Here is a 21,767-nt window from a genome sequence, read left to right as displayed (position 1 = left end):
AGCGAATGATGAGTGCAAATTCACAAATCACTTCATGAGATGTTTTTAGTCAACTGATTCATATGAACTTTCATCAAATCTGCCATAATACATTAAATACTGGCCTCAGAGTGGGCAGCTCCTAGGACTCTGCACTGCTTACATGTGGTCTATATGTGATCCAGTGTGTCAGGAAACAAGAAAATACGGATAACCTAAACTCCTTTAGATGAATGGATAAAGTTTTGAAAGGTTGTGCTAAGAACATGCAGGTGTTTTGGAGCCTCATATGGCCTCTTTACTCGGTTCAGAACATGCCCATGTTTTGGAGCCTCATATTGGCCTCTTTACTCGGTTCAGGGCATCAAAGAACATTGTAGCACCAGTATTGTTGTCCCCGGTGTTTGACTGCACATACAACAGCACAAGTATAACACCTTGTCTTAGGGACTCTTGATCCAACGATTAGGCCAGAGTGCTGCTATACTTCAGCTATTCTTACTTGTTCTTTAGAGAATGTGACTAATTTAGTATATCTGCGACCAATCTTGAGCCCTTTCTACCTTGTTTGGACATTAGGCAGTCCTAGCATACAGAAAGCAATGAAGGTTGTAATTTTCATCATCCTTTGGGGTGAATTAAGGTGCCATTTCCATTTTTTAAAAACTAAAAATGCTTGATGAACAGCAAATGGCTCTGGGTAATTTACTGCTGGATGTATGCACTCAAACCACCACAGCTGAGCGTGCCAGACCATTGCTTCAGTGCTGAAGATTTGACAATGTTGAAGGTCTTACTGCTTGGGACCTTATCCTACCATTTTGGACCAGCAAGGGCACAAAGACAGAGCATGTGGAGTTGACTAAGATGCTTGACGTGATGACTGTAAATTGTCCACGTTTTGCAGCTGTAGTAAGGAATGGTGATGACAGCTATGTGGTACACATTTACTTTTGTTTGAAGTCGAATGCCTCTTTCATTCTAGACACACTGCTTTAATCTCCCAAAAGCTGTGCTGGCTTTTGCTACAAGCTCAGTAAATACTGCTTTGCTACAATGTGAAGTTCATCTTCAATGTCATGCTAGGAAGAAATGGGGGAAACGCACTTACTCTTGTGAAATGCATGAAGCCGCTTCTTGCGGAAATACAGGGAGTCTGCCCCACAGAAATTACAACACTGCCGTTAAAAATGCATGTTTAAATTTGAAACATGTTATGGAAGCAACCAAGAAAATGTAAAAATATTGCTCATATTCTTTCTTTATCCATTCTCGAGACTCACTTTGTAATTCCATAGACATGGTAATCAGTGTTTTCCTGTTGTAATTATACAAGACTTTAAAACTTAACATTTCTCTGCTGTAAGTAAGACTTTTCACCAACAATAATTTTCTTTTCTGCTTTTTAAAATATAAAATTTGCCAGAAGTAGCGAGGAATTTAATCATATTACAAAGTTAAACATATGGACCACTGAAAAACGAGCTGGTTGTTATAGTATGTGTCACAACGGAGTTTTCACTCTGTTCTCCAGTGCAACTGAAGTGAAAATACTTGTGTAGAAAAAATTAACCAACTTCCTCACCCCCTGCAATAAGAGACTAGGAAACTTTGCTGTGTCAGGTCCTGAACTCACTTAGTTGATGTTCTAATAGCAGTCAGATTTTTACTGCTGCTTGGGGTATCAGGCATTTTTGAGACCTCTCATACAAAACCGTTGATTTTCCTACCTAGTACAGAAAGTCATAGAGGTTCTTAATCTGTAGAGGACCAAAAAAAACCAGCCTAGCACATGGAAATTACTGAACTTTGTGAAGAACAGTAACTGAAGTCAGAGTTTTCTGCAAAACTTAGTTCAGTTATTTTACTATACGTGACAGCTAGAAGCATACTACAATGTCAAAGGCAAAGAATAACTTCCATTGAGGCATGTATCAATCCATGTATGTAGATGTAAGTAAATGCTGTAATTTACAATTGCTAATGAATATCTCCATTGATATTATTTAGCAGAATAACCTTTATCTTTTTTTTCAAAGTATTACATGTGCTTTGTCAAATAAAATAAAAGCTTTCACTTTGGGCCGTAATTTGCTAATAGCATTAAAGTCATATTTCAAAAAGGTGGTGATTTTTGCAAGGTAGCCTAAAAGTTTATTAGCAAACTATAATGACTATTCTGATTGCAATTAAAAAGCCCTCCCAAATGGGTCAACACACCTAAGTGCTATCTGCAATCATTTAGATTTTAACATCATGGTTATTACTTATTATCAGGCTGCACAATGAGATATTGATTACTTTTAACCTTTAGATCTAAGAATTCGGGAGAAGTCGAGGTAGTAGCACAGCCTACCTTTCCTGTCTGGTAAACTTATGGCCTTTAGTGGAATTCTAATGATTCCTATTGGCAAGGCAAATCTGAAATTAGTTTATTCTCTTGGCTCATACAGAAATGATGACATATCTAAAAATACTGCATGCATGGCAGATTTGCAGTTATACCTACAAGGGGCTCAATCCTGCAGTGTGCTGAGAGCTTCCTCCGAAGTGATGATCATCATCTTCTCCCACTGACTGTTTCAGCAGCTTCGTGCAGGCACTGACAGATTACCAGACAGACAGAAGGCATCCCGGACCGTGCAGAATACGCCGTGTAGGAGCAAAAATCTTCACGTTTTCTAGTTTATAACCAATCCCCTAAGCATATTGTCCAAATATATCACTCTACAGGCTGTTAATCTTTTAATAAGTTTTCTTTATATGGAAAATCTGCTTGAAATAAAGACTGAACTACAATGTGGCTTCAGTAGGTACGCAGGACTCGTTTTAAATGGAACAAAGTAATCCAATTAAACTAATCTGTTTTACAAGTTAAAATGATACGAAGCACATTAATTGATCCTTATAGGCTGCTGCTATTTGAGCCCTCTCTCTGTTTGCGCAGCATTTGGAACCGCTTTGCACATTTGTATCCTCTAACAGCAGAGAACTCAGTCCTCCAGTTCAGGAGAATTATGGGCAAGAGAAACATATAACTGTTATGTGTTAGATTAATTTGCAGAACACTTGGCATTATTATTGCCAAGTAGTCAAATTGTTCCAAGTTGTTCCGGAAGGTTGTTATTAATAGTATGTTTTCTGAGGAAAGTTCTGTCTACTTTTGGAACTGCATTTCTGTTGCCAAGGAAACTCCTTGAAGCACAGCATTCTAGGAGCACACTGCTGCTTTTGTTTGCCAGTATCCTATTCATATCATCTAAGTAAGCACTTTACATACTTCAGCCTCCAGTTTCAAATGTGAAACTTTTTCTGTATTTATATTACCACGTTAAATATAGTTTGTGCTTCTTTTTAAACTCGGGCACTCTTGTAAGATTATTTTAACAGTTGCACTAAAGGACAGGGTTTTTTTTTCACAAGTTTGCAATAAATTAGTTTTAATTTGAATAATAGCTCCATAGGTTATAGCACTAGTCCTTAAGTGTTAATTATCTTTTCACTCTGAAATTAATGTACTCATTTCCTACTGACTCCTCTACACCATTATTGAAGTGCTGAGGAAAACATGTCATTGAGTTCTGAGCCAGAACTGTTGTTGTGATTAATCCTGGTCACATGGCCAATCTCTGCCAAAAGATCACTGAAAAAAGGTGACAAAGACAGTGATTTCCTGTCAGCAAAGAGTACGACAGGGCTGTCTAGAAGTGATGCAAATGAGGGAAACTTTCACCACGGTTTGTTTGATCCACTCAGGGCCACAGCACGCTGAGCCAGAGGGAAAGGCACAATGGAGCAGCAGCACACCCAGAGGAGAAAACGAACTGCACCTTCCGAGGAGGGCTAGCTTCCAGTAGGGAAAGAAAAACTGCTGGGAGATTTTTTTCCCCCTCCACTTTTTTGGAAAGGTATCCTTAGCTTTGGATGTGCATTTTCGTGTTATTTAATCCGGGGAACCGCTCCCCTTTGACGAAACAGTTTAGCAGTTAACCTGGGCAAAAGCCGTGTCAACTGAACGCGTTCCAAACCTTTGCGCTACTGCGTAAGGGTCTCTTTCCATCTATCGCGGCCATCGCTGCTGAAGACTTACCAGTGCAAGACTTACGGCTTATGTAGTTTGCATTAAAACCACCATACGTTACTTGTAATCAGATGGAAAAATATCATTTCTTTTATCTGATATTTTAAAATGTTTAGTTAATTTTATTCTGAACATACTAACAATTTTAACAATCATACTGTACTTATTTAAATGGGGTTCGAATCTAACACAATTAAGTTTTGCAATTAATCTTCTGAGGAAAATGGAAAGAATTATCGTTAACTTTTCTGCCTAGTATACTCATTTCTAATCTCCACAGTTCCAGTAAATACTGATTTGCTTCATTTTTCAACATTCAAGGTACAGAATTACTCATGTTCCCAGTAAAGGGCTAATTAGCAGAGTTTAAATTCTTTGGGTTTGATCCTCCAGTAACAGCATATGAATACAGCTGAAGTCAATGCAAGTTCTGTGTACTTAGAGCTTATGAGATCAGGCTCACATGCAGTAGATTAAAATGAAATAAACATGATGCATTTGGCATTAAACTCAGCTATTACAGCAGTACAAAGAATCTAGAGTCCAAAAACATGGAAATGCTCCTTTTAATTTTTTCTTAGTTAATAGATAAAGCCTTAGAGGCCAAATAAACTGTCCCCAATTCATTCCGTGACTGCCATTTTATCAAACACTAGTTGGTTTTCAAAATCATTAGCTAGTTTAAGACTGTAAAGCTGAAATAATTTCGGGCTATGGGAGAGCATAGTGAGGAAGAATAGTTTCTCTTTTTGTAAATCTTTGCACTAAAATCTAGGAAATCTAGAGGAAGTCATACATACATATTCAGAGGTAAAAAAAAATATGGCTGTGCTGCTCGTATTATATTAAGGGCAAAATAAAACCTAGTTAAAGAGAGATAATAAGGATCCTAATAAAAAACTATGAAGCTCCTGGAATATTACAAAACAAAATTAAGCTGAGAGTTGACTTAAATCTATATTAAATCTGAAAACAGAGTACTGGGAAAATAGTCTAACCATGGAAATACATTTTATTTTCCCATATGCAATTTTAGCATTTATATATTACGTTATGCTGCTTTAATGTATGCTTTTCCCTTCCGATTTACCTGTTTTATCATTGCTCCTTCCCATTCATAGACTCCTTAGGGGCAATGATTACTGTTGGTAATAGTGATACCACAGGTTCCCTGGCAGAGGCGGCTTGCTGAGCTGGCTCAGAGGTGCAATTACTTGTCAGGTCAATAACTGAGAAGAGGGATCTGTGGGTTTAGGAGAATCCACCAAAATGCAGAGAGTGCAATTAGCAGGTTCACATTTGAAGCTGTAATTGATAAAGAATGACTGAAGCAAGATCTGTGTTTTCATAACACCCCACATCACTGAGGAATTCTGATAATAATAGCTGCCTGAATTTCTCTTTACCGATTTCTTTCCCTACAGACCAGAATGGCTGTGTTCACTGTGAAGTGTAGGCAGTGCTCCTGCCCCTTAGCTGTGAGCACTAGACCATCCACGACTCTGTGTAAGAGCCTCCAAATAAAAAGGGTGTCACTATTGATTAGAAGAGAGGTTTACTAGGCTAGGTTTATAAAACTATTAATACTGGGTTTGAGGGCATGATTTATTGTTACACGATTATCTGAAATTAAGGATGATAAAGACCTAGTGATTTACCTGATCTCTCCTTTGCTAGTGCAAGATTGTTCCCTCAGTTACATTTGCTAATGTTTTGTCTACTTTTAAATGTCTGAAATTATGGGGCTTTCAACACTTGTTTGGGAGGTGGCTGGTTTTTTTTTTTTTTTTTGAAAGGCTAATAGATCTTAATGCTATTCACTCAAGCATTTTACATTACCTGCAAATACTCCTCCTGCTTTATGGACGCTCCTTAGTCATCTCTTAACCAAACTCCACATTTCTAGTTAAGTCTTTCCTTCAATCCTTAACAATTTGCTTGCTGCTTTCACTAGAAAGGTATATGCAGAGAATATTCACCACGGGAGGGCAGGCAGTCTGTTTCTACCCTTCTTCAAGAGGTTTTGCAGTGACCAGGTAGGTGCTTTTGAGGTGGGGGCTCTACTAATTAGCAGATGCCCTCCCTGCAGAAACTGCAGAGCAAATAAGCTGCCTGTGCTTTGCAAGCAGTGCTGGTTTCTCTGTGCAGTCTGTGTGTCAGCTTTCAGAAGTGTCCTGCCTATCATAATACAGAATTTCATAATATTAAGAGACGATTAGTTCCCATTTTGAATATACAATATTCCTCATTTTGCTACCATACGGTACTGCAAACTAATTCTTAAATTATTGCCCTCTTTTATTCTTCTCACCATGCATTATTACACCAACCTTACCATCTATAATTATTCTTAGTGGTTACATTTGGATATCGGAAAGGGAAGTATCCTAAATAGCACCTAAAATACTCGGGCTGGCTGCTTAAGCTTTGTTCCTATTCATATTGATGAATGGATTGTTTCCTTAAAATTTATGTTTATTGATTTTTTTAGTATAGGACTAAAACCAGTGGTTAGATTAGGCATGGTACAAGCTGATCTTATAGGGACAGGCACTACCAAAACACCTTATTTTATATTTGCAAGAAACTTTTTACCCATTTCTGACATTGTTTATTTCTGAGCCTAGCAAGGGCCAGGACTGTTAATGTATGATTAAGTCTCATTAAGTATTTAGAAAGTTAGGAAAAAGACATTAGTAAAAATAAGAAGTTATTGTCAAAGCAAGAAATGGAGGCCACTGAATTAAACTCACTTGCAGCCTAAAATAGTTTAGACCTGAACCATATTTCCATTTATAAACATATTTTTACTCATGTGACAACCCTTTCTCACTGGGTATTTTAAATAAAAGGACTGAAATTAGAAAGAATAAAATGCAAGAAGACCATCAAGAAATTAGGATGCCAAAGCAAGAAAAAATAAATTATATTTAAGAAATCATCAAATCATGCAATCATAGAAGAAAGAAAACAACTTCTATTTGACCTTGAATGTACCATTTATTCGACAAGAAATAAAAAAAAGCTAGAGGGTAGTTGTTTCTTGTCATTATACTGTTGCTGATTCTGTGGTTAGTTATTAATTTTATTTTTTATGATTCACAATCTGCTCTTTGAAATATGCCATATGCTCAAAGCAATTCAAGGATGACAACTGTCAGAATTACTCCAATAAAAATTGCCTAAATGAGGAAGATTTACTGCAGCCTGATATTTCTGTCGAAAGCCCCTCCTTTCTTTCCCCCACCGCCCCTCAGACCAGTAGACTACAGCTTCTCAGACACACAGTGAAGCCTGAATCAATTTTAGGATCAAATCACACGTTTTGGGGAACTTCTTAAAAGTACTGTCTATCTAAAAGAAGTGATAAAGCTTCTGGGCTAAGGCTGCTATGACAAATAAGAGAAACCATGTGTCTGTGTGTGTATACATATATATATATATATATATATATATGTGTGTGTGTGTGTGTGTGTGTGTGTGTGTGTGTGCGCGTTAGATGAAGACCCTATAATCAACATGCAAGTTCAAAATCATTTTGCTGAAATCACAAGCAAGTGTGATGACTTAACATGACAATGTCTGCTTTATGTATAACTAATAAAAACTAAATTGGAAGAGTCCTGTAACCTGGCAGCAGCAAACCAAAATCAAGGCAGATTTCTTTCTTCCCAGAAGAGGTCTGAAAGGTGGATAAAAATCCAGCTGAAAGCTCCAATCAAAACACATTTTGTTAAATGCTACCATTTCATTTTTTTCCTTCATTTTGTTTCAGTCTATTTATTAATGCAGTTTCATTTATTTCTATTCATCTTGAAGACAAATCTTTGTCCTTCTATAGAATTACACCAAATAGAATGTGATAAAGGGAACTTTCTTGCAATTATGATGTCGGTGCAGCCTGTCAGCGCACAGGGGATGGAAATGAGGTTGGGGACAGGGAAGGGAATTCTAATAGACACCATGATACATACAATGAACGCAGCGATATCCTGTGAGAGAAAGACTTGTCAAGCTAATCAGATCTTCTATAGCTAGGTAAAGGCAGTAACGGTAGCGCTAACCTTGTAAAGATGCTGCTGCTGCTCCTCTGACATCATCAGGTCATGGCTGTCCATCACAATGGATTCCATGTCAATCAGCCAATCCCAGAGCTCCTGGTATTCTGAATCAAAGTCCAAAAGGCTGTAGATAAGGAACAAAATGTATTATGCATAAATACTGTGTAGTTGTTAAAGTCTTGTATTAGAATAATATATTCTTGAAAACTCATGATGTTCCTAGTTATATTTCTAAAGAGACATTCTGTATTTATACAGAGTGGATGAAAATGAAAACTGAAATCCAATTTAAGCCAGTGCCATGACCTAAATTCAGTGGCTGATGCCAAATCCTGACAACTGTTGGCATACTGCATTTGCTTCAAAAATTTTGAAACAGAAATCCCCCCCTAGATGTTGTTCTTTAATGGTCTTTAAAGTGCTGACTTTATATTGAGCAAACGGCGACAATCATAATTCATACAAAAATATTATTTTCATCAAAAAATGACTCAATCCATTCAGCCATCCCTCTGCTGTCTATCTGCCTATCTCTGTAAATATCCTACATTTATTTTCATGGATGAGTAGCTAGCATTTCAACTTAGCGCCTTAAGATAGGCTTGAGTGAATATGGTAAGCCAGTGAGAACTAAGGCCAGATACAGTATTAGACAGGTGTTCCCTACAGACATGTAAGAAACAAAGGTAAGGACAGGAAGTCAAAACAATGAATCCTTGAATAGCCAGCAATCATTAAAATTCAAAGGAGGATCACTACGGTTTTCAACAAAATAAATCATTAGAATAAGGAGCTTAAAAGGATTAATGTGATTCTCTATTGAAAGCCTAGTGAATAAGTAAAGCATAGATTCTTCTAAAACACTGTGATACAAGACAGAAGGTACATGCTGAAAAACTGCACATTCGTCAAAAAGATACCCCTTGAAAAGGGATCTTCAAACTTGCAAAATTGGAACTAACAAAAGCCTTGTCAGTAGTATAAAAAACCCCCCGTATTGATCAAACAATAGTGCCTGTTCCACTCAAGCTAATTTTGCCAATTATTAACAACTTTTTTAGCAACCCCATTAAAAAAATTAGTAGTATTTCAACAGAGAAACAATAAACTAAACATGTTTTTAATGTTATTAATACTATCGCAGTTTCAGTTGTTATTAACTGGAGCACCATATGCATGGTAATTTTGAGAGCTTATAGATAAAGTTGTGACAAGTAGAACTGTCTTTCTGCAAGCAAGCAAGCAAGAGAGAAGAAAGCATTTGCCTTCTGTGGTATTATTTTCAATGAGTTGACAACAAAGGAAGTCTTGTATAATGCACAAGTGTTGATTCCTGCTTCTGAAGTAACCCTCTAGTTTAATCCACTGTACTTAGTATACTTTTACTCAATAATTTATGAGGTGCACTTACTTAAAATTGCCTGCTGCCCTGAGAAGGTAAGCAATGATGCTATTATAAAGAAGAGCAAGCATAAAAGGGCAAGTTACTATTGTTGAAATATAATAGTTTCATTTGGAGTTCAGGGCTTTTCTCCTGCTTCAGGAGGTATTTGACTCAGATATCATTTTGAAACAAAAATAAAACTAAGCTCCATTTTGAATGGTATATTTGCAGTGACACTGAATCTTTATCCCTTCCTCAGAAAGCAGTATAACCATTCTGTATCTTCAGTATCTACTGCTCCTTTTTTTCCCTTCTATTTTATCCAAATATTATCCAAAGTCATAAAACTGACAGGCAGTTATTAAAACATATGTTTTATGATGTAAGAGGCTAGATTTCATCTCATATAAATCGGTACAGATTCAGTTGGACTTGGACGGTTTGTACCAGTGAAAAATCTAAATTAAGATAGGAAGATGACGGGGAACAAAGCCTACATCCAACGTTCGTGACCTGCTGCTGCCAGAATGGGATGGCATGCCTTCAGAAAATGCACCAGGAAGTGGACTGGGATTTTACTGTAATAGGCAGAAGATGTGCTGGATCCAAACACCTGCTTTGCGTCTATAGAACCACATCTTGGGTACAGGCCAAACTGGTCCATTTATTGATGGAACAGAATGAATCGATCCTTTAAAGACACACAAAAGCACTTTTCCTTGACCTTTATAAAACCCAGTTAAGCACTAGGAAACAGCTGAACATTTTGATTTCTAGCTAAAGTTCTAAACAGAAACCCAAAACGAAGAGTGAGAGAAACAGGATTCACTGGAAAAAGCCCAGGAAGGGATGCAAGATGTAATGGGGTTTTTTTCCCCCTCATAGTTTACATACTGTGTGCATCCTCTTTTTTGGTTTTCTGCTGTAAAGTGAAGTAATTTTTAAGCAAACCATCTATGGCAGTTATTTGCCTGAGCCTGAAGATAGTGAAGTTGGCCTACAAAGCATCATCAATATTTTTTTTAAATTTGATTGCAATGTTTTTAATAGGTCTAAAGTAACTCTGATATTTAAAAAAAGCTTTGTTTTTAAAATGAATGCCTTACATCTAAATGGATGGATCTACTGATTACTATTAAATTACTATTTGGAAGAGGATGTAAGTTACTAAGCCGCTAAAAAGATATTCAGGAAATCCAGCAATTGCAGGATCAGTGACAGGTTAAGATTAAAATGTACCTGTCAGTATTTCTGTGGTATATTGAATACTTCTTCTTTATTCACAATCTATTTTTTCTGGGCTTAGCAGATCTTTTTTTCATATTGCCACAGGCAGAATCAGGGAAAGCATAACTTCTGAAATACTGATGTGTGTTACAGATGCAAGAACTATAGAAAGATCTAATTTTTGTTGATTATCCGAATCCACCAATCACTAAAAAAGGAATAAATTAGGTCATCTGTTTATTGCAAAAAAATATTCCTCCATTGAAAGTACCCAAACACTGCCAACAAGAATGCTATAATACTAGTTAAAGGGCAGGTAACTACAGATTCCTTAATATAGGTTTGTTGGTTAATAAGCTAAAACCATTAGCTACATAATAACTAAAATGACATTAAGAAGTATATTTTATTTTGGTAAACAGGGAATCAGATATGCAGAGTTGCATGTCTAATCCCTTGAACCCTAAACATATTTCTTAAAATGTGGACATCAATTTATTATTTTGAATGAAAATTCATGAGCACCTTTCTCATGAGAAAACCAGTTCGTCTGTGGCATTACTAAATAAAAAGGCAGGTGAAGCTATTTCCATCAGCCTTTTTCCCATGTTTAACAGACACTTCCAGTTTGTATTATTTCTTTGACGGCATACCTCACATGGTATTTAGAAGTACTGTAAACACACTGGTATGCCTCCCAAAAAAATTCAGCCAGACAAAAAGTTCTTCCAAGTTTCTGGGTCATCATTTTTTGGAACTGCTTTCCATTCACATGTTTTTATTAGGAGGATATAGGATGAATCACAGTTCTGACCTTAACAGCTTTAAAATTGCCTTATATTCTGTGCATACTTGAAGCCCCCTCTAATGCATTTATCTCAAAGCCTCATCCATGAAGGCCCAATACCAGGTGACAACAGGATCCCAGGATCTGGCCTCCATATTGTGCCATGGTGCTGTAAATATCGTATCCATATATCCCAATAGTACTTGTATTAGCTCCTCCCCAGTTTTGAGGGGATGCAATACTTCCAGCCAGATTTGCTATAACATTTTGCAGCTACTCTCAACTACCCTCGGTTACCTCTTGCTGCCTGGCTAGCTGGTGTTCTCCTGCAGTGGATATTCATTCTCTTCTCTTTCATCGTCACTTTAGCTATTTCCATGCAGATACATGTAAGCCCTCTCGATCGCTGTTGTAACAAGATCGCTGTTCTGCAGGAAATCTCCTGTTCTTTACACACTCACTAGCATCACCCTATTCTGCAGATACTACCTTACCTATCTCAGTTTAGCTACTTCTACACAAAGTCACCTCCCAAATCTTTCCCCCCACTATATAAACAATTCTCCATCTACAATAACTCTTGTGCTCACTGTAGACACTCTTCTTTCTCCTAAGTCAAACTTCCACAGCAGCCAATGGACAGATACCCTAATTTTCCCACTTATGCAAATGGACCCTTCTCTGTAGAGATCTCAGTCTCTAGCTGGGTCATCCTACTCTGGAATTTCTGTCCACAGTTTTTCTGTCCACATTTTTTATGCAGTAGGGAAATGTTGTATCAACTGTATTTTCAAATAGCTGAAAGGCATTTGCATTGTGTTCAATGCAATACCTCAGACTGGTTCAACTGGAAATTTTCTATCTTAATTCAGCCCACTCTAGTTTCTATAATGGCTGAATACATGGTCTTGTATTTGTCTCCCTCTGGTCCTTTGGCCCCTTAAGCTGCTGTTGAGCCTCTAAGGGCTGGGATAGCCATAAGGACCCAGAAAGGTGGCCACAGCACAGAAGAGGTAGGGAACACTAGTAGATTACCATTCCCAGTAATAAGCATGTAATTATGAGTTCAAACAAGTGCATTTAAGAGCCTATTTGCTTTACACATATGGCATATAGAGTTACAAACTGGATTTTTCCGTGTGGCTTAAAGCTTTATATCCCCTGTCCTCAATAAAATCAAATGTCTGTTGATGTCTTACTGTCCAACATCCTCCACAAAATTCCAACCTTAAGTCTTGCTCACATTCAACTGTGGCTGCAAAATTAGAAGCTGTTTTTGAACATGTAGCCCCCAGTGCACATTTATATACATATACACACCAATTCTGAACAAATTATTTTTATGGTTGGCACTAGCTGCACTGGCGTGTTTGAGAATCTGACAGATTTCTGCATATGTAATCAAGATCTCAGTAATCCTACATAATTAGCCCACATCAACTTTTCTAAAACAGTCATCTTTCCGTATAATAAGAGGGGATGTTTACAAGGCTCATTTATCTTTACAGTTGGTAATTTAATAAAACTGTGTTTCCAAGACTTCAACATTGAGTTAACAATTGGAAAAGAAAGTTCTGCAGACAAAGAACTCATGAACACCTTGGTCAATGACTTTCCTTGCATAGGGAACTGCAGGCAAAAGTTCTACTGTATTTACTGGTTACAAGAAAACCTCTATCAGGATGAGGGTGTGCCCAAACAATGAGCACTAGTTGGCTCCTTTGAACTGCTTTTGCCCCACACTATTATGAACTCACAGGTATGTTCTTTGTTCATTTAGGGCAGCGAGCAGTTGGAAGAGACAGTTTTCAAAAGACCTTCAAGAAAAATTCTTAAACCAGAACTACGAGTTTTCTTGATTGTGAAAAAGGGAGGGGCAGCAAGATTTCATTTTAGCGTAGTCCAGTGATTAATTTGTCCAAGATTTTTTGCTCAAACTATTAAGAAAGAGGGCTTTTTATATACACTTACATATATAAGGGGGGCGTGGGGGGGTGTTTATGTGTATTTACATTTATTAAAAGACTGAGAAGACCAAGTCAAGTTAAAACAGTTACAATTAAAGCTTTCTAGTACAAAATTGGGATGTTTGAACTGGTGAACTATAAGTGAATGGCTTCACATTCACATTTCCTAGTCACTAGTAGAATAATGATTATAAAGAATTGTCTTGCAGAGATATTAATACATTATAAAGATGCTTCCTTGGAAGATGCTAAGAAATCAAAAGATATGAAGCCATTGGAGGAGAAAAGCCTGAAGCAAAAGGATACATTACATTTTTTTAAATCAAAATAATGGATTGGTATTAGATAATGTTAGGTAGTCCTATGAACAAACCATGATTTGCATAAATTATCCAGAACGCATTATTTTTTGCATTCAGATATGAAAAAAATAAATATATAGAGAGGGTTTTCCTGTGCATCTTGGCCTAGGAAGAAAAATCCTGGTTAACTAGAAGTAAGAAAGAGTATATCATGTAAAAAAAAAATACAGATCAGTGAGAATAAAACAACAAAAAGAATAGTTCCCTACCCATTACTTCCCACTGTGTGAACTTTTGACATATCAGCAAACTCTTCCTTTCGCTTGCTACTACTGTTGTACTGTTCACTGTACAGCTTTAAGGACATCTGTTCAACAGCATCTCTTTGTGCTTCCAGATAGCATAGCTGAACCTCAGCCTAGAAAAAGAAAACAAAGAGAAAAAAAAAAAAAACATAACAGAACTTTTTTTGAAAAAAATTCAGAAAGAATGCATTTAAAACAAATACTTTTGGACTGCAACAGTTTTAACCAAATTATTCACACCATCATTATTCTCCTTGCATGATAGTAAAAAAGGCTGAACCATTAAGTAAGAGAAAAGTACAGTGTATTCCCAAATGCTAGAATGGAACTATTTAGGTTTCTATCAGAGAATGTGCTATATATTCCATGAGATGTATATCCAATCAAATGCTGCATAAAAATGTCTAGACATGAATGAAAAAAATGTTAGAAATCACGCACTATAACAGAACAGGTAAATACATAAAATTACATTTCTTACAGGCTTCAAGACTGATCTTGTTAACACATTGCCTGCGCTTCATAATTAATGAAAGCCATATTGCTATAGGTATTTTTGTTGTAAATAGTACGTGTAAGCAAAACCAAGCAAACTGGCATTATTCACATTCTGCTTTCTCATATCTGGCGTCCACCGATTACTCAGCAATTCTAATTGCAAGGAAAAAGGCAATAAGCGAGATGTGCTGTTTTCCATCAGACTCTGTGCCTGGCCAGAAGAATGTTGAATAATATTTGGCATCATAACTTATTGAATAGACACTTTATTTATTGCAGCTGTGGTGATCAGTTTGATTCTGGGGCTCAGAGAATACCAGAATACCAGATGATAAAAGGATGAATCTGCCGTTTGCCACACTTGCCCCTAGGAACAGGACAAAGAACAGAGGGTAGAGTAGTTTCAAAAGCACTTTGGGACCAATATGCTATTGTTTTCTTTTAATATGCTTCACCGAAGAAAAACGCATTACAAATTCTGATAATGCCTCAAAAACTGCTACTTCTGTGTAACTACATACTCTTGTTTCCATTAGGAGGGGAACGCCTGCTTAACTATTTGGTGCTAGGGCAAGTAAACGCAACAAGCATGGAAGAAATTTTGTATAAGGACTCTCTTGATTTCTACCGCGGGAGGCAGGGGAGCGGAGAGTTTGCTTGGCTGCTGACAGCACGACAGAGTTACCAACCTCGGGAACAATGGCAGCTGTAAGGAGAAAGCAGTGAAAGGGCTGGAGAGGAGACGGGAAATCTGCAAAATCTAGGAAAAACGCAGGCAAGTGAAGGGAAATAGGCCCTGAAGAATGTCAGTAGGGAAAGGCTGAAGGAAGGTTGGAATGTCTTACAAGCTTGTGGTAATAACAGTTATGTACATTTGCTTATGCCTTGCCTTGGTGCAATTTTTGCTGAGTAATAATGTAGCTGATTTTGAAATTCCATTTCCTTTTAAAATTTCTCTTTCAAACATTTACAGCTTTCTCTCTCAGTTGCTTCTCACAGTGAGATTTGTTATGTTTGGCAGTAAACCCCACTATGTTTTTGAGAAATTAAAAAAAAAAACAACAAAAAAACCTAGCAATTTTCCAAGGACACAAGCATAAAAATTCCAGGTAAACCATGCAGGTCTTTTAGTGTGTACATAAATGAAATACAAGGCTTTCATACCTATTCTAAAATAGAGGAAAATTAAACCACACAGGGTTACCAATGAAGAAATATTACCTGAATACAAGACTAACTAGTTGGGACTGTCCAGTTAGAGTAAAACGTTAAGGCTTGAAAGAGCTACAAAACGGGCTGTTTCAGAAACTATAATTAAAACTGCTGTTTATAGAACTCAGAAATGAACAAAAGCAGCAAATAAACAAACATCATCACCTTCCTCTTCCCCTTCCACCCCCAAGTACGTTGTCCTTTAAGTTGATAAACAATCCCCTTCCATAGTGTACAGGGGTTCCTGATCAAATTCCTTTGTTGGAAGGATTCTTCACCAGTAAGGATAATCTTCCAGCTGAGTATTTTGTATTGTCTACATAAGGCTATGAATTTGTTCTTTTGATGTGTTCTTACCAGAAAGCAGTTATTCACTGGTTGTTTTTCTTGTAGTTATGGTTGACATGACACTTTCAGTCTAAAGCCCTGTTGTGAGTGACCAGTAATTTTCTAAAACAATTACATTATCAATTAAAATCTTCTGCGATTGTTTTAAGGCTAGAGGCAAAATCTTGTGGAAAACTTTAAGCAAATAATTTCCCTGATTTTCAGGATGGGTTTGGAAATCAAGATAAGTCATTCTTGGTTATTTCCTATGGGTTTGGGGTGGGTTTTTTGGGTGTGGGGTTTTTTTGCCTTTTTTTTTTTCTGTTGTTGAAATGATGTATACACCTCTGTCCATCTGTCCTCCCAGTACTCCAAAATGAGGGAATTCACATGTAGCCTAACTCTGGAACCTCACACATATGAATTAAAACTCAGCTCTGAACTATACGAACATACGCTATTTCTCAAATAGCACTACTATCCCAATACTTGAGATACACATTTTTTTGGCATTTTCTAATTCCCCTCCCTAGAATTTCCTCTATAGTTTGAAATAAGAAATGGGAAAAATAAAGAAAGCAGCTTTTCACAGATCTTTCATTCTCTGTTCACTTGCAAAAATATTTGTAAATAGGCAAATCATTAATGTATATGGAAAATGGCAGGAAAAAAAGGAGGATGAAATAGAATAGCGGGGGAAAGGAAAAACAGATGGAAAGGGTAAGTAAATATACGGAGAGGGACGAATGAGAATCCACTATTTCTACCTCGCAGCCATAAGGCCCTCTTGTACTGAGGATTATGAACTCCATCAACATCATACTCTACGAATCCTGAATACAAGCAATTGTGTCCCAGTTCTTGTACCTCAGAAATATGATCCCTCTATAAATCAACTATTTTTGTTTTTAAACCCAATTTCTGTCTTCAACTATTGCGAATACTTACAGTAACTCAAACTCAGGCACCGTAGAGTTTCAGATGGATCTCTCTGATTTCTTTTCTGTATGAATTCATCTATCTCACTGTTGTACTGAAGCTTTTTTTTTTTTTGTCCCTGTTCTACTGATGTCAACTGCAAATCCAAAGGGGCTTTGAAGACCTCACATAGGTATTGATCAGTTTAAGTCTCAAAAACCTACATTCTGCAGAAGCTGAACTAACAGGCACAAGGCACAATCTAGAAAATAGTACACAGCAGAGATATGCAATAAATCTACTGCAGTTTATTTTCAACTTAAAATCTTCAGTGATAATGAAGGACTAGTTTTGCAGTATTCTGGCAGAATAAAGTAACAACTTTATTAACTGCTAATCAAATACAGAAAAGCTACTTGCTTTACCTTCTAGCTTATTTTAAGTGTGCATTTTCAGATTGCCCTACATATGCTTTCTTTTTACTTAACACAGCTATAAGAACTTAATCTCTATCACAAACACACTTCTATGGACATAGATATCTAGCAAATCCCAAGAAAGTCTACTGACATATGCATCATCCCAAATACATGTAATAGATAGTGGGTGGGAGGCAATAATTCATTTACTCTTAGTGTCCCATCTTAGCAATGGAATTCAGTTTCTTCTTTTTTTCAGGGGATGTAGCAAGTTAGAATCAGTGCAAAAACGAACATGGTAAAAAAATGCCAAGGAATGAAACTCAGCACTTGTTTTCCACTTCATGGTCCTCTTCTAAGTGACCATTTTTGCAGTAATAACAAAATAAAGATGCTGGTGATGGTCTAGTTACAAACTTGTACAGATTCTCTAACAGTCACTGTCCTACCAGGATGGAATGAGTTTACAATATTCCATTGTAAATTAAACTGAGATATTTCCAATAATCAAATGACAAAATGCTCTCATTTTCCTGAGCCTGGAGGATCCAATCTCTGAACAAGACTATGAAAAAACATTAGTCTCTGGGGAAAAACAGTGAAAAAATTCTGTACTACTGCCAAATATTCAGTTCTAGTGATCGATTAATAATGGTAAATATTTTCAAGGCTATTGTCAGAAAGCTCATTTTCTAAAAAGCAAGACCTAATAAATAAACTGCGGGAGCCTGAGGTACAGAATCTGTTCCTTAAGACTGGGTTTGCATGACAACATAGAATGTCCTTTACTATACAGATCACTATATAACACAAAGGGGTAATCAGTGACAATACAAATCAATGAACATACATTGTATTTCTTGTTAGACCTACATGTTAGAATGACCTTATTCTGAAGTGGAGGAAGACAAGACAAGGGATAATAGTTGTTACTGTGGGAGGAAGGAGATTGAAAGGTTATATTGTATACAGAGTATCAAATGAGAGACTCAAAATTTACACCAATGTAAATTGGAGATGAGAACTCAGCAGTAGTGTTGTTCTGCTGTAAAAAATTTTTATATTGGAATGTACTAGAATAAATATCACCGAATTGGTGTTGAAAGGAAAGTCGTTTCAGACACTGTTTCCTAGGGAGCACAAGTCTTTTGTTATGAACTATGTTACTGTAAGCAAACTATTCTGTGTTTTAAATATACAAATTATAATACATTCAGCTGAATCTGAATTATGAAAGTATCCTATCTTGCATTATTCTTTCTCTACAGTGCTGTAGAAAAGCTATACCACTTCCACACTAGACTGTAATTACTGTAGAATTACATATGAAATACAGACATAGTTCAGTTCCTCTGCCATTAGTTGAACTTAAGCTGGATAAAAACATTGTCTCTTAAATTAAAGCACAAATTCCAGTTTCCGCCCAACAAGGAGGTGGTCAGATGGCATTATGCAGAATGTAGACTTAGAAGGCTCACCTATATGTATATTTTATAGAAGTGCAAGCTCAGCTGCACCATTCTAAAAGGATGCACATCCCATCTTGGCACTCTTTGTATCTTTGTAATTGGTGAATTTCTAGAGAGACAAAATTGGGAGTAATTGCTTACCAGAATTAAGCTGATCACAGTAGCATTTATGTGGTCATATCTGTGCCCTCAAGCATTTTTTGTTGTTTTCTCTCACAATATTCTGTCTATTTCTCCACATTATAAAGTTGTGGAGAAGACTTTATTATAGGACACGAACCAGACCCTGGCTCTGTCACAGATGCAGCTACTGAATAAAATGATGTTGAGGAGTACACTGTAGCTTACAGAAAGAGCTCTTTGGCAGGCAGGAGTTTGACCAGACTTTATGCAGACAGACTTGATCACTCACCACTCCATCCCCACAGCCAGCAAACAGATCTGTTGCTGAAAACACTTAGGGTAGAAGCAGTACTTCCAAGAAGTCACCCCAGCATTTTAAATGGCATTGTATAACAGAATCATAGAATCATTTAAGTTGGAAAAGACCTTTAAGATCATCGAGTCCACCACTTGCCAGTGTTAGGCTTCTTGGACTTCAAGTGACTTCTTGGAAGTACTGCTTCTACCCTAAGTGTAGGTATTTGGTTTTGTTCTTGAAGCAGGCTGGTAACTCTCATCTTCTGTTGGTTTTTTTCTTTTCTTTTTTTCCCCCCTCCCTCTGCATAATTAAAACAGGGACCTTGCTGCAGTTGACTTCTTTCTTAGTCTGTTACTCTTCCTGCTCTTGGCTCCCCTGCCTCTTCCGTCCTTTATCTTGCACACTCTCTTCAGGACTGAATCAGATTAAAAAATAATCCTATATCATAAAATGTGTTTACTGAGAGCTGAACATTTGATAGTCCTATTACAAAGGACATGCTGTGTTTTGATCATGCAGGAAATTAATTCTGTTAATCAGGGCATGCTTGTTACCAGTTAAAATCTTAGCAGAGTGGTTTTATCATCATAAATCTCAGAAATGCTTTTATATTGGTAATAACTTTATCACTTTGTTTTTCAGTGTACTAAAACCATCACAACAATGTGAAACCTCCACATAGAATGAGCAAAATTACAAGGCAACAACATTCTTACTTATCAAGGTACTTAAACTCACTCTAGAGTTTAAGTAACAGCAGTAACAGCACAGTGAATTTGAAGCCTGTCCACAGGAGCCATAAAATTAAATTTTAGATAGAGTAGGGCTGTGTTATAGAAAGACAGAACTTCAGGCAGTTCCCAGAGCCATCAGAAATAACGGGGGAAAAAAAGAAAAAAAAAAAAAAGCCAGTAAATAACAGCAATACCTTTTTGCAGGGTTTCCCTTGGCTTTCAGAAATACATAGTTTTTTTGCTGTTTTGTTATAAAGATTAGGTACATGACCTGTGACTTCAGGACTGTGGAGTGCAAATGCAATCAGTAGCGTGGCCTCAGCAGCATTGTCTGACCAAATCCATGGAGGTGTCCTGATCATGCTGTTAATTTAAAATCTGGACCTCTGGTGTCTAATTCCTGACTGTCCCCCTGCCTTTGGTTCTGTTCAGTGTAACATTAAATACCACACAAGAGCGTGGCATGCCCTGTGCATCAAATAGATCTCAGCTATGTACCCAGAGAAGTTCCCTATATCAAAATACCAAAAAGCATTGAAGAAAAGTATGAAAGGATTAACCTCTCCAGAGACTTCCAAGGCTGTGAATAGTTTCTGACAATAGCATCCCAAAATTGCGAGGTGAAAAAAAGTCCTTGTAAGAATGGGAATTGAACAATGGCCAGTATCTTTTGCTACTTTTCTTGTCTTGCAGGTCTGCATCTCCAGCCTGCAGAACAAGAGAGCGACAGGCAGGACGCAAAAGAAGGGTTTGTAATAATCGGCGGCCAGATGGAGAACAGGCTTGCCCTGACAACAGAAAGGGCTGGGATGACAGAGTAGCGCTTGCTAAATCCAGGCAAAGTATACAAATTAACAAGGATGCAGATCCAGCTGAACCCATCAACATAATGGTTAGAGTGCATTTCATCAAAACTGCCACATGCCTTTCCACTCCTCTTTGCGTGCCACAAGAACTGTAAGACCAAACAGTCCCATTCTTACAAACCCAGAATAATTTGTCTTATTAAAGTAGCAATTCATCAACACAACCTTCTGCCTTGGTTTCTTTCCTGTTTGGCAGAGAAAACAATTTGTTATAGGAGGTCAGAACACAGATATGTGGTACTTAAACACAAGGTTGAATACCTTTCCAGGCCAGCCTCAAGATCCCCAAGTAGTTAGGAAGAGGAAAGACTAGTCAGACACAGAAAGTCTTTCCTCAATGTGCTAAAATTGTAAACTTAATCTTACTTAATTAAAACTTCCACTATTTGCACAGTTCTGATTGTTCCTACCATTCCCTCTGTTTGCACTTTTAGAGCAATGAAGTGGCTTAAAAAGAGATTGTTAAAGAGTCTGCCTATCATCCAAAGCACTGATATTTCTAAAAGTCATGTTCCTCCAAAAGGCTTGTGTACCAAACCACGTGGCCAGGCAATGCACCTAACTCGGTCTGTAGGGCTGGGCATTCAAAATGGCCATGCCCTTAAGGTTAAAGGTACCAACGCTCAGAATTCAGGACAGCACACGTGTGCAAGAGAAATTCCAGAGTGATGGTGCATATTCCTCCGCCCCCATCTCTGCAGCAGATTGACACGTACATTTCTATTTAAAAATAATGAGGGAAGAGAGGTCTTGCAAAACCAATACCTCCTAGGGAAAACTACCCAACACATGCCAGGAAGGCATGACTGA

The 21,767-nt window shown here is 37.3% G+C and overlaps 1 protein-coding gene across 1 annotated transcript in view; it reads right to left on the bottom strand.

Moving 5' to 3' along the window:
- AKAP6 (A-kinase anchoring protein 6) overlaps positions 1-21,767 on the bottom strand; it is a 234,603-nt gene that overhangs the window by 75,461 nt on the left and 137,375 nt on the right. Inside the window, exons 7-8 of the mRNA XM_075503120.1 lie at positions 14,058-14,206; positions 8,125-8,245 (exon numbers count right to left, since the gene is read on the bottom strand). Of these exons, the coding sequence (XP_075359235.1) occupies positions 8,125-8,245; positions 14,058-14,206 (270 nt within the window). The remainder of the gene's footprint in view (positions 1-8,124; positions 8,246-14,057; positions 14,207-21,767) is intronic.

The sequence above is a fragment of the Mycteria americana genome, chromosome 5 (genome assembly GCF_035582795.1).
Source record: "Mycteria americana isolate JAX WOST 10 ecotype Jacksonville Zoo and Gardens chromosome 5, USCA_MyAme_1.0, whole genome shotgun sequence".
Classification (NCBI taxonomy): Eukaryota; Metazoa; Chordata; class Aves; order Ciconiiformes; family Ciconiidae; genus Mycteria; species Mycteria americana.
Note: the sequence above shows the minus strand (reverse complement) of the source record. Positions and strands in the feature narration are given on the sequence as shown.